The sequence below is a fragment of the Carassius carassius genome, chromosome 7 (genome assembly GCF_963082965.1).
Source record: "Carassius carassius chromosome 7, fCarCar2.1, whole genome shotgun sequence".
Taxonomy (NCBI): Eukaryota; Metazoa; Chordata; class Actinopteri; order Cypriniformes; family Cyprinidae; genus Carassius; species Carassius carassius.
Window position 1 is genome coordinate 8047284 of NC_081761.1, and position 21482 is coordinate 8068765.

Below are 21482 nucleotides of genomic sequence, written 5' to 3' on the forward strand. Positions count from 1 at the left end.
TGATTCATCCGCTAGAAGGAAGTTTGTCAATTATTATTTAGGGCTGATATTTCTGTGTACACAATACACATACTTGCCAACTGTTGTGTGTACGTGTATTTCCTTCTCATCTCCCCACCCTTAAGCACTTAAACTTCTTCTTTGAGTGGAGAGGATGCAGGGGGTGGAGACACAACAAGTTCGCCCTCTTTCCCAGACAGCCAATCAGTGCGCAAGAGTTGTCTTATGCCCGCCCCCAAGGCCGGTCCTGCCAGAGCTGCTTTGTGTGAAGCATGCAGAGGGCCGTTGTCCACCTCCCTTTTGCTTTAATGGCTGTCAGAGACGCCGAATAGAGGGAGAGCAGCTAGAAAGGGGCTCTGTTTGATTAGAAAGCAGCAGAAAAGAAAACACTGCACACACCATGATGCCTGGACATGCTAGAAACCCACACGTGAGTCAGATGCCATTTTGTCATTTGCTTTTCTTCGTTTCTTCTGCCTGCCTCCTTCCCTCTCCCTCCCCCATTTGTAATGTTTAGGGTGCAGCTAGAGTCTTGTGATGCCTCGCAGAGATGGTGAGTGTGTGAGCTGGAAACATGGTGGGTTTCTCAGTATCATGATGTGGACACTTAGTCAGAATGGTATTAGTGATGTGACTAGGTTTTATTTTTATGTGGAATAGATGACAAACACAGAGGCTGATGGGACAGATGGACAGTGCTCTAGAATCCCTCTAGTAAATAGTAGGACAAGAGTGAGAGTGATGAAGATTTCCCAAAAGGCCTAGCACTGCCTTAAACTATGCCATATGCTGTTGTAACCTCATTTTTGGAGGAAGCGTGGGGGTTGGTCCTGAAGATGTTCTGTAGACATCTATTGGCTACAGAGCACAGACACTGAACTGTCTGAGACCTTGTTCATGTCATACCACGAGAGTAAAATCACGTGATCGTGGATCTTTGAATAAGTCATTATTATACAGGGTTCTTCTGCGTGAAGAACCTATATTTGTATATGTAATGTCAGGTTAAGATTACTGCACATTTACATTGTGCTCTGTAAGATTTCCTGCGTAAAAAAATCAGCTTCCACAAAAAATGTTTTCAACATTATTAATAAGAAATATCTGCTGGAAATGGAGATGTTTAAAATAACAATGGAAATGTTTAAAATTCTGTTTTGCCATCACAGGAGTAGATTACATGATCAAATATATTAAAATAAAAATAGTTAGATAAATTTGTAATAATTTTTCCTAACATTACTGTTTTTACATTTTTAAATCATAAAATGCATATATAAAAATTATATATAAAAAAAAATATATGAAAAAATCTTAACAACCTTAAACTTTTTAAAGGTACACTACATTGTTTTGAACTAACCTTGGCAACAAACATAGATTTGTTGTAAAGCACACACCACACACTGAAAATGTTCATTCATTCTTTGGCTTTATTTCATTCATATCATTGGTCCGAATGTTCAGTTGGTCCTGTTTAACCAGTTTGTGTTTTCTAGCTTGATTAAATCACTGTGACATCTTACCACTGTACCGACTGTACATTTCTCAGTGGCACATGATATTGAATTATGAGTGTACAGTGCATTTAACATACTCTAAAGATTTACATATAATTGAAACTTCTATTATAAATAATTCTAAAATGTTTTTGTGGGATATAATGTCAAGCTGGCGTAACCAACCTTTTATTCAAATGAAGAATAAAAAGGCAAAAGTCTTTGAGAAAGAGCGATATTAAGGTGTTTGTCATAATTTTTTTTTTTATATTAATAGTAGTATTTAGTAATTATGTTGTGATGAAGTAGCAATAAAGCTGTTGCATTTTGAAATGTTACTAATATTTAAAATACTTTGCTTGTTAAATCAGAGGAATTGTTGTTTGACAAACATGAAAAAAGACATTGAAAATTATTTACATTTAAAAATATATTTATTAGGAAATGTACCCATGTTCTAAGAGCATGAAACCTCTAGGACCTCTCTGTTATTCTTTGTACCAGTTAATTAATGGTTCAGCTCTCTTGTGCAACCGGTTTGTTATGGCATTTAGTTGTGACAGTTGGATTTGACATGATTTTCCACTTGTCTTTGGTTTTGTGGCAGAAGACGACCAAAAACCACAAACTTGAACATATTTGCATTGGCCACAAGACACACCCTTGTGGCATTCCTCCATGTTTGAGATAGTTTGCTTTTAAATTTGTAAAATGAATGGCTGACAATATTAATATCATTGAGTATTGTTGTATGGAATCAATCATATTATGAGACAAAATGCTTAAATCAGATTACCACAACATTTGCTTTGGCTCTACTGTTATATTCTCCCCAGATGGTGTAATACTTTTTCTTTGTCTTCACAAAATATCTTTTTGTTGTGAGATATTTACTGATTTTTATAAAGTAAAAAAAAAAAGTTATATTGTTCTTGTACTTCGATGTACTGGATTATCCATACACTTGTTTAGAACAATAATGTAAAAAAATGTAACTTTCAAATATGATACATCAAGCTTTTGAGCAATTCATTGTTTGTTTTGCCCCACAATACAAAATATAGAGCTTTGATTATAAAACTATGCATTTAAATATCATCTTACTGAGAGAGATGTGGATTGATTACAGATATTTTTATGTATTTTATGCAAGTAGTCTGCTTTACTACTATAAAACTTTTATTGATTTACATGATCAGAATTCCATCTTCTGTTTTGACTATATAAATTTCAAGATCTGCACAAAACTGCATATTTTTGCTCGGTTTTGGCCCTCTGAATAAATCTTTTTTCCTTGTGAGCTCCGTATCTCAATGTCATACTACGTGAGCCATAAAACCTAATGTATCAAAAATATTTTCTTTTATACATATATTTTTGTAAAGATTCAGTAAACTATTTCATTCTAAAAATTAAACTTTTTTTATTTCATTCTTATTTAATTCATTCAGGATTTACAGTTACAAATATAGCTAGTTGGTCTTTGGCAGGTTTGGTGATTTACCTATAATGCAATGGGACTTTGGCACTCATAACCGTAGCTACTATATTCCATGTACTTTGCTTTTGCTACTTTACAGTTGTGTTGTTTACTTAACGCCTGTAAAACAGGTTTGAAGTTTTTGAAATGGTCAATGTCCAAATACAAGGCATAAGCATTTGAAGGTGTCCTATGGCATTGAAAGCGTTTAACAATGTGAGCTGCAGTAAAGGATTGTGTATTCAGGCAGGTCACTTTAATAATGGATGCATAGTTTTATATTCCTCTATGAAGTGATATAGCAAAATATACCTCTTTTCATTTCTTATTCTGTTTTCATGCCTCAGAGTGTTCAGGTCAGGAATACTCATGTAAGTATGATCCTTCTCAATTTGGAAACCCCTGGCATGAAAGCTTGCTCTGATTTACTAAAATAGTATTACATATATTTTTTTCTTTCATTTAGGCATACAGGCAAAGATTTGGAATTTGTTATATATATATACAAACTCCAATCTTTTGCACGGTAGTGTAACAGATCAAGTTCCAATCTTGGATGATGATTGGTCAATACAGGGTTCAAGTTGTGCTGAAATTAAATATAATTTAGTAATATGTAGTGCTGGGCGGTATACCGGTTCATACCGAAAACCGGTGTATATTTTCGTTACGATATAAATTTTTAATATACTGCCATACCGATGTATTTAATTACTCAATGTTCGGAACGAACGTTATGTTGTGCCGCGGCCGCGCGACAGTGTTTCAGAAGGACCCTTTACAATGTTGCACTTCTAAGCAGCGACTGCGAGGAGTGGTGAGGGTAAACACAGTATTGCTCTATTGTTATGTTATAACGCCTGTTTCACGCATACTCTGTCTGCAGTGCGTATTGTATTTTTTTTACCCACCCTTGTTAACAGATTCCAGCGTTCATACTGCACGAGGTTGCGGTCCGTCAGTGCATTCAAGGAGCGGTGCGTCTGCAGCAGTGCAGCAAGCGTTTACGTACCGAGTCTGATTTTGCTGTGCTGCAGGCGCTGAATAAAAGTGAAAATGCAATGTTTGCGGGAAAAATGAACATGGATTGACATGGAAATGCAGTCATTTCACAATAAATGTTTACTAATTAAAGCTGTTTCACACACAACACATGGGTTTTTGGCTATGTTTAAAACAAGAAAAAGTGCACTTTTAGATAAACAAGGAAAACAATATATATATATATTCACTTTTATGGAGGCAGAAAAACAGTTCATTAAGACCCGTGGGATTGCTTGTGATAAGATTTAAATGCAAAAGCCACGAGACCGTTTCTGTCTGTGGTGTTTTAATTTTCAATATTTTAACAAGAAAAGTAGGCTAATATTGGGTTTAAATGTTTTGCTGCTTGCTTGAGCAGCTTATACAAACCTAGAAGTAAAATGCATGAATAATGTGTTGTTTATATTTGAGTTTAAACATGTCTGTAACTATGAAAGATATATATATATATATATATATATATATATATATATATAATTTTTATTTTATTTTTATTTTTTACATGATATAAAATCAAAACATTGAACAAATGTTGTGTCTGCAGACTGCATATGCACTGCAGATGGAGTATGTGTGAAACAGGCGTTACAGGGAAGATGGATGCTGCAGAACTAGTAGAACATGACACAGAAGAACTTGTGCCAAAAAGAGGAACCATTTTATGCAAGTGCTGTCAGACTAAAAGCGCGTCTTGGAATATCAACCAGCAGAAAATGTATTGTACACCTGATTATGCATGAAAAAAAAAAAAAAGTCATTAACCGGGAAACCGGCATAATTTAGAAAAAAAACGTGATATAAATTTTTGTTCAAACCGCCCAGCACTAGTAATGTGTGTTAGTCATTAGTTTACATGTCAGGGACTATGTCTTCTAGTGGAAGGATGGCACTGAATAAACCATTGCTTTTAATGATTTGCTTATGTAGTAACTTTTTTCAAACTTTTTTCAAAGCTGTGACTAATTTTGCATATTCAGTCTTCTTTATACATTATCAGAATACTGTATTCATTTGTAATCATGTTCCTCATTTAGGAACTTTACTATCTGAAGACACAGAAAGCACAGCCCAAGATGGAGCGATCGGAGAAGAGATCAAAGGAACGACTACGTGTGTGCGTGGCGACCTGTAACAGAGCGGACTACTCTAAACTCGCACCCATCATGTTTGGCATCAAGTCTCACCCTGAAATCTTTGACCTGGAGGTGGTGGTTCTGGGTTCACATCTCATTGACGATTACGGGTAAGACTGCTAGATTATGCTGATCATAAGTCATCTAACTGATCCACATTAAAATGTTTAAGGAATATTGCATATCAGACCAGCTGATAATCATGAGCGCTTAAATAAATTTGTTTTGTTATTCCAAAACTGAAATGCTTTTGTTTCTTCAATGGAACACAAAACAAATGTATTTTGTCCATGCATTGAAAGCCGGTATGATCCAAAGTTCTTTTGGTCCCCACTGGTTTTCATTTAACAGACAACAGTTTGAGACATTCTTCAAAATTTTATTTTATTTTTTATTATTTTGTGTGTTACATTGAAGAAAGCAAGTCTGAAATGTGACATGTTTGTGAGTAAATGATGATAGAATTTTCATTTATTGGTGAACGGTTCCTTTGAACAGATCTGATCCCGATCTGTATTGTCTGTAATTTAGGTGATAATGTATCATAGCAGTAATATAAAGAACAAGATAAGTTGCAGGTTCAGTAACTCTCAGTAACCTGGGCTTGAGAGCTTCAGAACATGAATCAGCGCTATTTCTCACTGTTGCTATGGAAATGTTGGAATGCAGCTCTTGACGGTGGGAGCTTGGCTCTCACAGTGGGCTGCTGATGGTGGCGGGAAGACATTGTCTTTTATCAGTGAAGCCAAAGCAGTATTGACGACTCCTTGGGTCACGTAAACTTGACATTACCTACAGGGAGCAAAGACTGTCTTTTTCAAAGTACTGTTAATGGACAACATGCTGTCTCTTATCATTCCTAAATCATTTCTGCCTTTAATGCTAAATACTAAAAATAAAATACATTTTGAAAATGTTCCCCATTCTAACTGTAACATACAGCTAAGATGTTATTGTAATATTTGCATACTGCATCCAAATAGGTCTTCTTTTTTTAAATTTATTTGCATACTGAATTGTGATGGATCTTTCTTGATCTTTGATGCATAGTAGGGCTGTAAAAACTTATCGCTAAAATCAATAATAATCATTTAAATAATTTAAAACAAATTTGTTTGACAGGATTTACAACAGCAATTTTAATAATGGATTAAAATGAATTTATTAAGCAAAATTACTGTTTTAAATATATATATATTTAGAAATAATCATCAGATTAATTGATGATCAAAATAATCGCAGCAAATTATAATTAATGATTCGTTTCTTTCTCTCTATCCCAGAAACACGTTTCGTATGATTGAACAGGATGAGTTTGATATCGGCTCTAAGTTGCACACCATTGTTCGTGGTGAGGACGAAGCTGCTATGGTGGAGTCTGTGGGTCTCGCGCTCGTGAAGCTTCCCGACGTACTCCAGCGTCTCGCCCCTGACGTTCTGCTCGTTCACGGTGACCGTTTTGACGCTCTGGCCTTGGCGACAGCAGCGGCTCTAATGAACATTCGCATTTTGCACCTGGAAGGTGGAGAAGTGAGCGGCACCATTGATGATTCCATTCGTCACGCCATCTCCAAACTGGCACACTACCACGCCGTCTGCACGCGCTCGGCCGAGAGACACCTCATCTCTATGTGCGAAGACCACTCTCACATTTTATTGGCTGGCTGCCCTTCATACGACAAGCTGCTTTCCGCCCACCAACGAGATGATTATACTGATATCATCAAATCGTGGCTTGGTATGTACTATAGAGGAATGGGTTAAGGTGGCAGTTACTAGAGAAAAACAATGAAGACTGCAATAAAAAAAGCACAAAATAACAATTTAACAATTTAAAGTTAAAGTAATTTAAAGTTTGTTAAAAACTTCTAACACTGTCTTTTATGTATATGTGATTTTACTTATGTCTTAAACAGGGGATGCTGTGAAGGAACAGGACTATATTGTAGCTCTGCAGCATCCTGTTACCACAGACATCAAGAATTCCATTAAGATCTATGAGTTAATGCTGGACGCCCTCATCTCCTTCAACAAGAAAACTCTCGTTCTCTTCCCGAATATTGATGCAGGTCAGCTCTTTGTTTGTTGTTCTTTTTTTTTTTTTTTTTTTTCAGTTTTTCCCACTTTTTGTGACTGATAACACGATTTACACACTTTTGCTTCCTGAGTACAGCTGCAGTTTCTCTCAGATTGAAGGGCTTTATGTGAGCCTTAGTGGTTTATCAGCAGTGTAAGATAACTACCAAGGGCTTTAGAAACAGAACAGTTTGGCGGTTTGTTTTGAGTAGACACTACTAGAGGCAGCAGTCAAAAAGCAGAGTTGCTGTTTCTTCCATTGGAATAGTTCAAGTTGAGCTTTATTGTCATTCGGCTACATGTGTGGACATACAGTGGAACAAAATGTCATGCCTCACAGGACCATGGTGCTACATAAATACAGACATAACAACAATGAAGTAAAACAGTATAAACCTATACACAACTAACCTACTGATAGAAGAACTATCTGTTTACAAAAACAAGGATGGAGTGGGTGATGTCACCAAAGTTTTATTACAGTATGTTTAATTATATGTAAATGGTTATGTAATTTTATGTAAAAATGTGTTTTTTTATGTGGTTTTATGTAAATTATGTTCTAATGTAATATTTATTTTAGTGCTGGGCAACGATTTCACTTTTTTTATCACGATTAATCGCATTACTGTCTGCGATTGATTGCAATTAATCGCATTATGCACAAAACTAAAAATGCATTCAAAAGTAGTGATTTGTGCACTTTTTTTCATTTAAAAGTAGGCCTACTGCTATACGAACAAAAGTGTAATAACATTTGGTTTGCAAACACTTTAAACAAATAAGGTGCTTTTTACGGCAGTGTTCCTTTTACATAGTAGCAGTTAAAATATTTTAAGTAGCCTAAATCTCAACTTATAACATTAATGAAGTTAAATTAAATCTAAACAAGCCATTTGTCACTGCCAGGACATTAACATTTTTATAGAACACATTTTATAGTTGGTTATAGAAAAACAAGTTATGCTCAGAGTCCAGAGCCTCAATCATAACATTATAACAGGCATCTTCCTATTAGAGATCTGCATGATCACGGGACCCATCGCAGCAGAGTGCGGTGCAGGACAACATTGATGTGCAGTTATAGACTCCTGTGTGTGGGATGCGGGAGAATAATTAGGGTGTGCTCACACTAGCCAATCGTAAGCCCCAAAGCCCTGTTCGTTTTATTAGTGTGATTGTTCCGTGTATCAGTCCCTGGCTCGGCTGGAAGAGGTGGGCAAGAGCCCCGTTCAGTTGTATATAGATCAGTGAGTGTGAGCGCTAACCACGCCAGAGTACAGATCTTCTTCTGTGGATATTTCTGAGCAGCAAAAGCAATAGACCTGTAAAGCAATATATTGTGAGAGGGATGTGTGTTACTGCGTCCCATACGACTCAAAATAACAAACCATAAAGTTAACAAAACAATGCACTCCACTGTGCTGAGCATGCGCTTCTCTGCTGTCTTCACGTGCTATCGGAAACTTCCTATTTCCCATTTATGAAGTCATGATTATGAGTTCGTTGCATTCTTTTCTGTTAAAAATAACAATGGACAGTGGTTTGTGAATGCTGATGCTTAGCCTAAATAATTTGATCGGGAGTATCCCCTCCTGTGACTCATGATTTGTCTGTATGTGTATTCAGAGCCAGTGAGCAACAGACTTTCATAATAATAAGAAATTGCGTTAATGTACAATAAAATAAATATATTTTGATAGTAACTATAATGTAAGTTTGTGGTTATTCCACCAGCCCCAAATGTCAGGGCCTTTCTATTCTAATACTACTTTTGCCATTGTATTACTTGTATTATTTCATATAGCTTTCATTTTAAAGTTGCCTTAAATTGTAGTTTTTTTTTATTTTTTTTTATTTTTTTTTTTATAATTTTACTATTTCTACTAGTTTTATTTTCGTTAGTTGACAAGAAAATATTTCTAATTTTTGTCAATGTTTTTATTTTGTCTAATAGTGTTTTTCATCTAATAATTCTCTTTCATTTTATTTAAGCTTTATTTCAATATATATATATTTTTAGTAGTTTTAGTTAATAACACCTAATATAATATGTAATAATTGTAGTTTGAATTAAATGTAAACTGTAAAAAAAGAAAAAAAAAATAGAATTGTGACTCTTATCTGTATCTTAGCTGTAGTTATACATTTGGTTCAATTGTTCAAAAAAACTTTACCACTTGAAAAATCTTAGGAATCCTTCCCTGAATAAATGCTATAGAAGTGTAGTAGAATTCAGCTCCATTAATACCATACTGCTGTGTGTTTTGTGTCATGTAGGCAGTAAGGAGATGGTTCGTGTGATGAGGCGGAAGGGAATCGAACAGCATCCGAACTTCCGTGCGGTGAAGCATGTTCCGTTCGATCAGTTCATCCAGCTGGTGGCACACGCCGGCTGCATGATCGGGAACAGCAGCTGTGGAGTCCGTGAGGCCGGAGCGTTCGGAACACCTGTCATTAACCTGGGCACTCGCCAGACGGGCCGAGAAACAGGTGAGAGTAGTTATGTTTATCTTTATAGCGTTTGTTCTTTTATATTCATGATCTACAGGATCCTTGAAATCAGCATGGCATGTTTATTCTGCTTTTTGTTAAAATCTTTTGTACGAGTCTTGATGGATCATATTTACTAATTCATGTTATTTTTTGGCATTAGGTGAAAATGTTCTACACGTACGAGATGCAGACACGCATAATAAAATATTCCATGCCCTGGAGCTGCAGTTTGGAAAACGTTACCCCTGGTAATATATATAATTTTTTTTCCATTTTATTATCTCTCTCTCTCTCTCTCTTTCATACTGTATATCTTTCTATATATTTATATCTGTGTGTGTGTGTATATTTTAGTATTTTCAGTTGTCAGTTTAATTTTTATTTTAAGTTTTAGTAATTTTTTGTTTAATTTGGTTCCTTTTTTATTTTTGTGATTTTTATTCTTATTTCTTTATTCTTTTATTTTAGTTTTATATTTCTCTTAAGGATTTAATTATTTATTTTCCCATTATAGTTTAGTGGTAGTTATTAGTACCTGTTTATAGTATATATATGAATAGTATTTTTTGTAAAAAAAAATTTAAAATTTTAGTACAAAAATTCAAGTGCAAACTTATTTTATTTTACTAAGTTGTCAAATTTCTATATTTGTATTTTTTTTTATTTGTTGTTTTTAATATAGTTATAAACATAAATATATTTCAATTAATGTTTAATAGTATTCATTAAAAATAACACAAAGTAATATAAAATTTAAGCTTATTTATAATTTGAAGTTTTATTATTGAGTAAGAACTTGTTTTATTTCAGTTAGTTGCCAAGGCAAGTTAAGATTTTTATTTAATAATTAAATTTGATCACATACTGTTATGGTTGGACCAGTCAGCAAATTTTTTCCCATTCTTAGATGACTCAAATGTAACAACTGTAAACTCTGACCCTAAACATATCCTGTGTGTTCTGGCTCTGTCCGCTAGCTCCAAGATCTACGGTGATGGAAATGCGGTCCAGCGTATCTTGAAGTTCATGCAGACCATTGACCTTTCTGAGCCACTACAGAAAAAGTTCTGTTTCCCACCGGTGAAGGAATGCATCTCTCAAGATATCGACCACATTTTGGAGACCCAGAGTGCTCTCGCTGTAGATTTGGGGGGGACCAACCTTCGTGTCGCCATCGTCAGTATGAAGGTATGCAGAGCAAACCTCTAGAGTCAGGTGTTCAGATCCAGTTCATCTTTTAAAAGCTGCAGGACATGCTCTCCGTTCTTAGTACAGCTGTGTTTGCTGATGACAGGATCTGTGTGCTAGACTGTGACGTGTTTTATGCAGCAGGATATGTAGCACTTATGTAAATATTTCATTCATCTGACGCACAAAGTTCTGTTAGTAAAACAAACAGAGGCAGGTTTAATCCGAAGGGTTGTGTAATCGGCTCTTTCTGTTTGTGAATAGTGCAGTTTCTTGGACCGCAGACCAATAGACTCGCCATTTAATATCTAATTAGTTTAATTAGTTTAATTAAATATGTGGCTGCTTATGTCAGATTTATGTATTTTACAATATTACTCATATATCTATATTATAATAGTTGGTTGTCTTTGTTTTGCGTCATATTTGTTAGTTTGTTGTTTACACTTCCTTAGACACGAAATTAGGTGTCCGATATTTTCAGATATTGAGGATTTCATTTTGTAAATGTGTGCTTGTGTTTCAGGGAAAAGTGGTTAAGAAATATATCCAGTTGAATCCCAAGACGTTTGAGGAGAGGATCGAGCTGATACTGACCATGTCCAAACAGGCCATGGCTGACGCCGTTCACCTCAACTGCAGAATCCTGGGTGTCGGTATGTCTGCGTTTGTCCCTGGTCTTTTTTCTATGTGTCTGTAAACTCACTCACTCACTCATTCACTGTCCATTTCTTTCAGGTGTGAGCACAGGGGGGCGTGTGAACCCACAAGATGGGATAGTCCTCCACTCCACTAAGCTAATAAATGAGTGGAGTTCGGTGGACATCCGTACACCTCTTTCTAGTGCACTTCATCTCCCCGTGTGGGTGGATAATGATGGCAACTGCGCCGCCCTTGCAGAGAGGAAGTTTGGTCATGGGAAGGGCATGGAGAACTTTGTCACCATTATCACTGGAACCGGTCCGTTCCCTTTATTACAACCCTTTCTGTTAGTTGCTGAGGTGGTGGGTTTTTCCTTTTGTTTGATAAAGCAAAGAATGAGGCCTGACAGAAAGTGGAATTAAAGCTGACAGACTGGACACACTGGTTATTTAGGTTACTGCAATCTTATTGTACACTTAAAGAGGGTAATTCTCAAGAAAGTATTTTATATACCTGATTTTTTTCCATTTGAAAAGGTTGCAGATGAAATATTTTTATTTAAATGATATCGTAATATTTTATACATAATATTAATAATGTAAATGTGTATATCTTTATGTACTTCACCATTTAAATATTTGGAGCCAGCAAGATTTTTGGTATCTTTTTTTAAAATGTAGGCTATACATTTATTCAGCAAGAATGCATTAATTTGAACAAAAGTGACAGTAAATACAGTTTTAATGCTACAAAATATTTCTATTTGGATTAAATGCAGTTGAACTTTCTTTTAATCAAAGAATCCTGGTCTAGTTTCCACAAAAATATGAAGCAGCACATCTGAGCATCAAATCAGTATATTATTATGATTTCTGAAGGATCATGTGACTGAAGACTGGAGTAATGATGCTAAAAAAAATTGAGCTTTACCATCACAGGAATAAATTACATTAAAAAAGAAAAATAAATAAATAAATAAAAATAATCCACATTAAATTGTAATAATATTTAATGTTGTTGTTTTTACCCTTTTTGATTAAATAAATGCAGCCTGGGTGAGCATAAGATACTACTTTCAAAAAAATTACCAAAATCTTATTTTGTTAGTAACTTTTATGCTCAATTACTTAGATTTTACCATATCAGTACCAGTATTTTACCATATCATACCAATTTTTTAAAACTCTTTCTAAACCATTATTTTGCATTACACACAAATATTGTGACTGTATGCTGTTCATTATATGTATAGTAGGGCATTAATTACTTCTTTTTCTAGGAATGAATCAGAAAACATTGATAAATATTGGTTTTCTCTTTAACTGATGCAGATGTGTGTACTGTATAGAAGTAATTAGAAACACATGACAAAACAGATTTCCGTTTGCTCACGAATCTAATGTCATGTCTGCATAATTAAGGCTGAAATAGATCTAATTGTTACTTCAATTTGACTTTTGTGACTCTTTCTGTAATGAGCTTTGCCTTGTGTTTATTTGTGCAGGAATTGGAGGTGGTATAATCCAGCATAATGAACTGGTCCATGGTAGCACGTTTTGCGCGGCTGAACTGGGTCACATTGTGGTCTCATTGGAAGGACCAGAGTGCATGTGTGGCAGCCACGGCTGCATAGAGGCCTACTCATCTGGTCTTGCCCTACAGAGAGAAGCCAAGAGACTCCATGACGGTTAAACTTAAGCACGCTTATCACCTTAGCCCACTGTCACAAAACGCTTCAGCTTTTCAAGTATTTTATTTTTTCAGTTGGTAGTAAAAAATTAAACTGGTTTGAATTCCTGTGAAACGGCACAGTTAACAGTGATGTTAACCCTCACTATTGTTTGTACTTGTCTGAACTCATATTTCTTCACCAGCCTTTATCTGTTCATTCTTTGAAGACAAAAATGGACCCAGCCCTGACATGACAGAATAATTGCACTCAAGGCTAGCCAACAATGTGGCGTAAAAGTAGAAACACCTAACTTTTTCTGTAGTGTAATTGTGTCTCGACATTTGATGGATGTCTTGTTCATTTATTTTAGTGACAGGTTATTTGAATTTCTGCTTTACAATAAGGTCCCATTAATGTGTTAACTAACAATAAGCAGTACATTTGTTACAATAACAGAGCTGTTAATTTTAGTCTGTCTATTTTATATATATATATATATATATATATATATATATATATATATATATATATATATATATATATATATAATAGACAGACTAAATAAGACAAACTAAATAAGACAAACATATATAAAATACCAATTAATACATTATTTAGACATTAAGAAGTAATTTAGAACCTTAATGTAATGCAATGTATTAATAAAATATGTATTATAAATAAAAAGAAAAATTAAATAGATTTTTATGGTTTCATTTAGAATCCGTAAATAATAAAATTATCCTAAGGTATGGTTTGCAATAGAAGTTTGCATAATAAATGTTACCAAGTTAAAGTAAAATGTTGTAATTACATGTTTCTTTGACATTTAATTACAGAGGACTTGCTGTTGGTGGAAGGAATGACTGTGAATAATAAAGAACAGGTGAATGCTATTCATCTCATCGACGCTGCACGCCTTGGCAACTCCAAAGCCGAGAGTGTTCTTCACACCGGTAAGATGCACATTCAAGTACATGCATTATTCTGAGCAGATTTGTAGTGAAGAAAAGCACTGACAGCCTCTCTTCTGCTCCCTAACAGCGGGAACTGCCTTGGGTTTGGGCATCGTGAACATCCTGCACATGATCAACCCGTCTCTGGTGATCCTGTCTGGTGTCCTGGCACCGCACTATGAGAATCCCGTTCGTCAGGTGATCAGCCAGCGCGCTCTCCTCTCTGCGCAGGGGACCAAGGTCATGGTGTCTGAGCTCGAGGATCCTGCGTTGCTGGGTGCCGCCAGCATGGTACTGGACTACACCACCCGCCGCATCTACTGAAAGAGTTTGAAGACCAGGAACCAATCAGTTACAGACTTAAAGACAGAGGGCCAATCATGCGCTATGTCCTTGTTAGGATCCTAGTGGCTTCGAAGCCTGACCTAAACACTTTTATTCATCTAGTTTTGTACCATAGTCACATGTAGGTGCTATATTATTTGGGATCAGTTGCATAATGTAAGATTTCTTTTTTAATTTTGAAGAATGGTTAAAGTATATGAAGGATGGTTTTATTTAATATTTGTACAGTGGAACTAAGGGATATTTGTTACAGAGAGGCTGCTATAAACACACTGCTGTGGTTTCATCACCCATTATGTCTATCTTGCTTTCTATTGTTTGTATTTTTTATCGGAGGCAGTCGCATTCTCCTTTGCGCCTTACACTGATCGTTGCCAAGCCTTTACTGTGTTTTCAGCACCATATGTTTCACTGTATTTGTTGACTCAGCCTGTATGATTGAAAAATGTTTGTCCAGTATGTCTAAAGTAATTTAATATTTAATTTTAATCACAGAACCTGTAGAATCGTTTACCTATTATGAACATTAAAAATTATTGAAAACAAAGTTTCCTTTTATGCCAGCGAATTGTTATAATACCGTAATATAATCCTAATGATATATTCTGCAATACACTTAGAAACCTTAAATATTAATGAAAGACTGTGTCATATTTGCAGAATATTGCTCTCTATCTATCTATCTATCTATCTATCTATCTATCTATCTATCTATCTATCTATATACAGTTTGTTTAAAATGCAAATACTATCCTTTTGGTTTCTTAAGCTTTTTAAGTTTTTGAACACTTCTCATTGATTTATGAGACCGTCTCTTAATTTATTTTATTGTTACACCTGTAATGACACATAATTTGCATATCCTTTGGGAGAGCTTTGCTATGTTTAGTTGGTAGCAGGTTTCCTCTGCTAAGCCACCTAGAGACAAATATCCTGCTATCAAAGCTGCTGTAAAAAAATATATATGTATTATTAAAAATATAAACAATTAACTAATTAATGACACTTCACAATTTACAGTACCAAAAATAAATAATAAAAATATAGAACATAAAATAAAACTGAACTACAATACATGTGAATAAAACTTCTCTAAATAAGATGCCTAAACTTCACAGAACACAAAATGTGGCATATGTTTTTGTGTATGCCCTTTGACTAGTAGGTTAAACCATTAATTTATGTAAAAACATTATTTGAGAAAGAGCCTCATAAAGATGATAATTAAAGGGACAGTTCACCCAAAAATCTAAATTATGTCGTTAATAACTCGCCCTCATGTTGTTCCAAACCCATAAGACCTCCGTTCATCTTCGGAACACAGTTTAAGATATTTTAGATTTAGTCCGAGAGCTTTCTGTCCCTCCATTGAAACTGTGTGTACGGTATACTGTCCATGTCCAGAAAGGTAAGAAAAACATCATCAAAGTAGTCCATGTGACATCAGAGGGTCAGTTAGAATTTTAAGCATCGAAAAAAAATTTTGGTCCAAAAATAGCAAAATCTATGACTTTATTCAGCATTGTCTTCTCTTCCGTGTCTGTTGTGAGAGAGAGTTCAAAACAAAGTAGTTTGTGATAGCCGGTTCGCGATCTAATCACTCGATGTAACCGGATCTTCTTGAACCAGTTCACCAAATCTTAAGCTGTTCACTTTTTTTAATGTGTCTGACACTCCCTCTGAGTTTAAACAAACCAATATCCTGGAGTAATTCATTTACTCAAACAGTACACTGACTGAACTGCTGTGAAGAGAGAACTTAAGAGCCGAGCCAGATAATGAGCGAAACATTGACTCACTCAAGAACTGTTTCTGTCGGTTTCCGTTTTCTTCAACCGGTTTATTGAATCGAACTGTCCGAAAGAACCGGTTCGTGGAAAAAAAACGAAATTCCCATCACTACTTGTGATCCGAAAACCGATGTAACCGATTCTTGACTCGAGAACGATTCAATCTTTCGTTCGTTATCTGACTCAGCTCGGTGTTCATCTTCAGTTCTCTCTTCACAGCATTTCAGTCACTGTACTGTTTGAGTACATGCATTACTCCGGGATATTGGTTTGTTTTAACTCAGTGGGAGTGTCAGCCACATTAAAAAAAGATAACAGCTTAAGTCATTTATGGATTAATGCTTATTGGAGACGCGAACCGTTTCAAATGATTCAGTTCAATTTTGGTGAACTGGTTCAAGAAGAACCGGGTATCACTAAACTGCAGTGTGACACAGCGACGCCGTTGGATTCAACGGAGAAAAATGAAGTCGATTAGAAGCACGCACTTCCTGGGGGTCGGGCCTACTGCGCAGACTTAAACTGAGCCTGATGACGTAGATGTCACATGAGCAACCTGTAAGTCTTCTAATCGCTGTGCCAAGAGAAATCTGAATCACCCACCGAATCTTGCAGAGAAGGCGAGCGTGAACAGGAGCAAATTTTGGTAAGTATGCTGATTAATTATCTCCCTTGACTTTATGCCTCCACGTCCCCTCGATAGCCTCATAGACAGTAAAGGATTGCCTGCGAGTTTCTCCTCCTGTCCACACGGTAATTTCTCTACTGTGCGACAGAGAGTCGCAGGTTATGGCGCAATCGTTAGCCTATTTTTTACAAAAATTGCTTCTACAGGGCCATAACGTAAGATACAAGGTAATGGAGCCTTTTATAAATTTTCGTGTTTCTTTAGAAATAATTAATGGACAAATGGAGTCTTTTAACGCCTCAGATGTAAAGTTATTCGCTGTCAAAGTGACGCCAAAATGAATGGGAGTCAATGGAATGCTAACAGCAGGTGGGGGTCCGTTAGCCAATGGCGGCGCCCAGGGGTGCTTCAAAAAAATATGAAACCCTGCCCCCCTGGATTTGAACTACAGACCCGGAAGAGAAGACATCTCTTGGGTGAACTATCCCTTTAAGAAGCGTTCAGACTTTTACTTTTATTTTGAAACGCATGGGCGTGTGCACTAATAAACCCGGAAGTTCCACGGCTCTTTCATCTCAGCATTTGACGCGTGTTTTACTCCCTCCAGGCTCACAGTCCTTTCTTAGGCTTTTCTTGCTGTGTCTGTGCGTCTGGATTTAAAATGCCTCTTAAATTTGAGTTATGTCCCGGTCGCATGATCGGAGGAAACAACCCATGTTTCATTATTGCAGAAATCGGACAGAATCATCAGGGAGACATTGAAATCGCCAAGAAAATGATCAAGATGGCAAAGGTAACGTTACGAGTTTATTTGTATTAATCAACATCGGTACTGTACATTTATCATCGGCAGTGAGCCTGCAAGTTAAAAATTGTTTTGGAAAAATGTTAATTTTTTTTTTTAAAACGTCAGTGGTACATTGCACGACAGATGTCAGTTTACTACTTAATCTGATATTGGACATAAAATACTTGGAAATGTTCATTCAGAACTGCTTCTCAAATCACTTCCTTACAGTCTGGAAGTCTGCCGTGGAATATCTTTAAAGTTTTTAGACCATAAACCTACTTATTAATATGTTTAATAATACTTTTTGCACATTACTAATAGATACAAGTGCTAGTTCTTGTAACGTTTTTGTTTTTCTGAAAGAAAGCAGAGTAAATACTGTGCATTCAGTTTACAATGGAATTATTCAATATATTTGTTTAAATAATTATATACCATATCAGTATATCATAAGAGTATGTATAAAGACTGTATACAGAATTTCACTGTATTGTAAGTCTATTTTTGACTTTTTACAAATTTCTCTGTTGTCATTACTTTTAAGGTCTCGTTATTTTTACATAGTTTCTGATATGATTTATTGTGTATAACTACTCCTCTTCTGTACTAGGACTGCGGGGCAGACTGTGCGAAGTTTCAGAAGAGTGAGCTGGAGTTTAAGTTCAATAAGAAAGCCCTGGAGCGGCCGTACACCTCCAAACACTCCTGGGGAAAAACATACGGAGAGCACAAGCGCCATCTAGAGTTCAGCCACGAGCAGTACAGAGAGCTGCAGCAATACGCTAAAGAAGTGGGCATCTTCTTCACTGCGTCCGGGATGGACGAGGTGAGCGGGTTACAGCCGCTGGACTCATGCGCAGACTATTAGATTGGCATCTGTATTTGATTTCTTATGGCTTCAGGTTTACCAATAGCAAGGAAAGATAACAGTAGCCTGCTGATTACATCAAATACCAAAGTCATGTGTGTTGTTATTTTTCTCATTAGTCATGTGAATAAGCAGTATCATGGGAAAGTGATGCTTTACGCTGATGTACTCCTGTATTATAACCATAATTATTAGTTCTTTTGTCTGCTTGTGTCTTTAAGATGGCTGTAGAATTCCTGCACGAGCTCAATGTGCCTTTTTTCAAAGTTGGATCTGGAGACACCAACAACTTCCCCTACCTCAAAAAAACTGCCCAAAAAGGTGCCATTTTTATATTTAAATGTATTATTATTATTATTATGATCACAACCAATCAATTAGCTGTAAAAAAAAAAAAAAATTAAATGCTAAATATCTTAAAATTTACTAATGTTTACTTATGTTCTTGGTAAATCCCACCTTTATTTATTTTTAAACCACATATAAATAAAATTATAAAATATATTATCTATCTCTCTCTATCTCTCTCGCACACACACACACACACACACACACTGTTCAAAAGTTTGAAAAAAAAAATGAAATTAATATGTTTACTCTGTACATTCAAAAGTTACGTTTATAATGTAAAAAAGTTTTATATCAAATAAATACTGTTCATTTAATTTTTTTATTAGTCAACAAATCCTTAAAATATGTATCCAGGTTTTCACAAATTTTTAAGCAGCACGATATAAAATATATATAATATATATATTTTAAATGAAAATTATATTTCAGAGATCATTATTTGCTACATCATCCAATACATGCATCTGTGATAAGCATAAGTTATAAATATTATGCACTAAAGTATATTATTCACTCTTAAAACTAATTATGAAACAAATATAACTTCTGATGCTTGTCTGTGTGTGTTCAGGACGTCCCATGGTAGTGTCCAGCGGAATGCAGTCCATGGAGACCATGCGCCGTGTTTATCAAACTGTGAAGGAGCACAACCAGAACTTCTGCATCCTGCAGTGCACAAGCGCATATCCTCTGGAACCTGAGGATGTCAACCTGCGGGTTATTATGGTAAAGAACACACTCAGAAATCCGTTTGATTTATTTCAAATACAGCACGTGTATCAAAATCCTAATCACCGTGGTCGGCACTTTCACTTTTTCTAATATAACTTTTTTTCCCCAACCTATAGGAATATCAAAAAGAATTTCCAGACATTCCCATTGGATACTCAGGCCATGAAAGTGGGATCAGCATCACAGTTGGGGCAGTTGCACTGGGAGCAAAGGTCGTGGAACGCCATGTGACCTTGGACAAGACCTGGAAAGGCAGCGATCATGCGGCATCTCTGGTGCCTAAAGAGCTGGCTGAGCTGGTGCAATCCATCCGCACTGTGGAGAGAGCTCTGGGCACTGGGGTGAAACGCATGCTGCCCTGCGAGGTGCCATGCCATGATAAGGTACACTAAGAACCAGTGCAAATGCATTCCTTTCCATTTTGTTACGTTCACATTTCATGACATACGAGGCAAACATCACTATTACTGTTGCTCATACTTAGGGTTAGGGGTTATTTTATAAATGTACTAACTCTAAAAATGTTGCTTCATCAGTGTTATTTTAATATCAATTATATTCTTTTATAGTATTTAGTAATATTTTAATTAAATTAATTACGTAATGTTTACTTTAATTAAATGATATTTTTTTTACTTAATAAATATTTATTTTATAAGTATTTTTGTGTGCTTTTGTCATTTTAAATAAATATTTCTATCTAGCTTTAATTTATTTGTAATTTAGTAATTTAAGATTTTCATTATATAGCTTGATTTCAATGAATTTGTACTGTTTTAGCACTTTCTGTGTCAACTTCAACCCTATCTGTTTTACAGCTCCATTCTTTTTCCATCTTCTGTTGCATTCCTGCCACTGCATTCCTGTTCTTGCTGTTTCCTTGCAAAACATCCTGTCTTAACTTTTTCTTTTCATTCTTTCTTTCTTTATTAACCATCATCTTTCTCCATTGGCTTCCCAGTATCACTACTCTTCAACCTTGCTTCTTCTCTTTTATGTTGGTGGGATGCAGAACCACATTGTCATCAAGTAATCTGCTCTGTCAAAACATTCCTGTAATTCCTCTTCCACATCTTTCACTCCTCTCTAGCTTGGGAAATCTGTGGTGGCCAAGACAGTCATCCCGAAAGGTACAGAACTGACCCTTGACATGCTGACTGTGAAAGTAGCAGAACCTAAGGGTGTAGCTCCAGAAGACATCTTCCAGCTGGTGGGGAAGAAAGTGACAACAGACATCGAAGAGGACGAGAGCGTCATTGAGGATGCAGTCGACAACTATGGCAAAAAAGCCAAAGCTTGAGGAAAACTGTCTTCGCCGTCTCTGCCTGTTATTCTTCATCAGACTTTTAAAGAAATTGAGATATTTTAGCCAAAATGAAATGCATTATTCTAGAAGCACGGTTAAAATGGCATTATGTTTTGCAGACAGAAACTAAAGCAACAATACAACAAATACCATTAAATCTGTTTATATGGGTTTTTATTTGCCAAATACTGCTGAATAAATAAAGGCGCTAAAAAACATGGAAATCTGTCTTATTTGAAGGCGAATTAATGGAATCAAAAATGTGTAGGGCTTTATTACTATCCATAGAAATGACCAATTTAATTGGGCTATACCATGAATGTTGCTTGTTTTGAGTGTTGATAAGTGTTGATAAGATTTTGTGTGTGTGTGTGTGTGTGTGTGTGTGTGTATATACTGTGTGTGTGTGTCATGGTAGCACCATAATTGTCTTTTTAAATACCATGGCACAGGAATGCAGGAAATGGCCATTACATGTTGTTTGTT

The 21482-nt window shown here is 35.8% G+C and overlaps 2 protein-coding genes across 5 annotated transcripts in view; both read left to right on the forward strand.

Moving 5' to 3' along the window:
• The window catches only part of LOC132143478 (bifunctional UDP-N-acetylglucosamine 2-epimerase/N-acetylmannosamine kinase-like), a 19605-nt gene extending 4527 nt beyond the window's left edge, over positions 1–15078 (forward strand). Inside the window, exons 1-13 of one of the 4 annotated variants that reach the window (XM_059553715.1) lie at positions 261–430; positions 3327–3350; positions 5058–5266; positions 6440–6894; positions 7073–7225; positions 9513–9725; positions 9889–9976; positions 10706–10916; positions 11443–11572; positions 11655–11876; positions 13063–13245; positions 14070–14186; positions 14275–15078. In XM_059553715.1, the coding sequence (XP_059409698.1) occupies positions 401–430; positions 3327–3350; positions 5058–5266; positions 6440–6894; positions 7073–7225; positions 9513–9725; positions 9889–9976; positions 10706–10916; positions 11443–11572; positions 11655–11876; positions 13063–13245; positions 14070–14186; positions 14275–14510 (2271 nt within the window). In that variant the 5' untranslated portion in view covers positions 261–400 and the 3' untranslated portion in view covers positions 14511–15078. Of the gene's footprint in view, positions 1–260; positions 431–3326; positions 3351–5057; positions 5267–6439; positions 6895–7072; positions 7226–9512; positions 9726–9888; positions 9977–10705; positions 10917–11442; positions 11573–11654; positions 11877–13062; positions 13246–14069; positions 14187–14274 lie in introns of those variants that run through there. The other 3 variants (XM_059553718.1, XM_059553716.1, XM_059553717.1) reach the window with 3 other exon arrangements.
• Positions 15079–17507: 2429 nt separating this feature from the next.
• Positions 17508–21153, forward strand: LOC132143479 (sialic acid synthase-like). The gene is made up of 6 exons (XM_059553719.1): positions 17508–17742; positions 18350–18565; positions 18829–18928; positions 19530–19684; positions 19807–20073; positions 20781–21153. The coding sequence occupies exons 1-6, from the start codon at positions 17611–17613 to the stop codon at positions 20988–20990; spliced, it is 1080 nt and encodes a 359-aa protein (XP_059409702.1). The 5' UTR covers positions 17508–17610; the 3' UTR covers positions 20991–21153.
• The last annotated feature ends 329 nt before the right edge of the window (positions 21154–21482 follow it).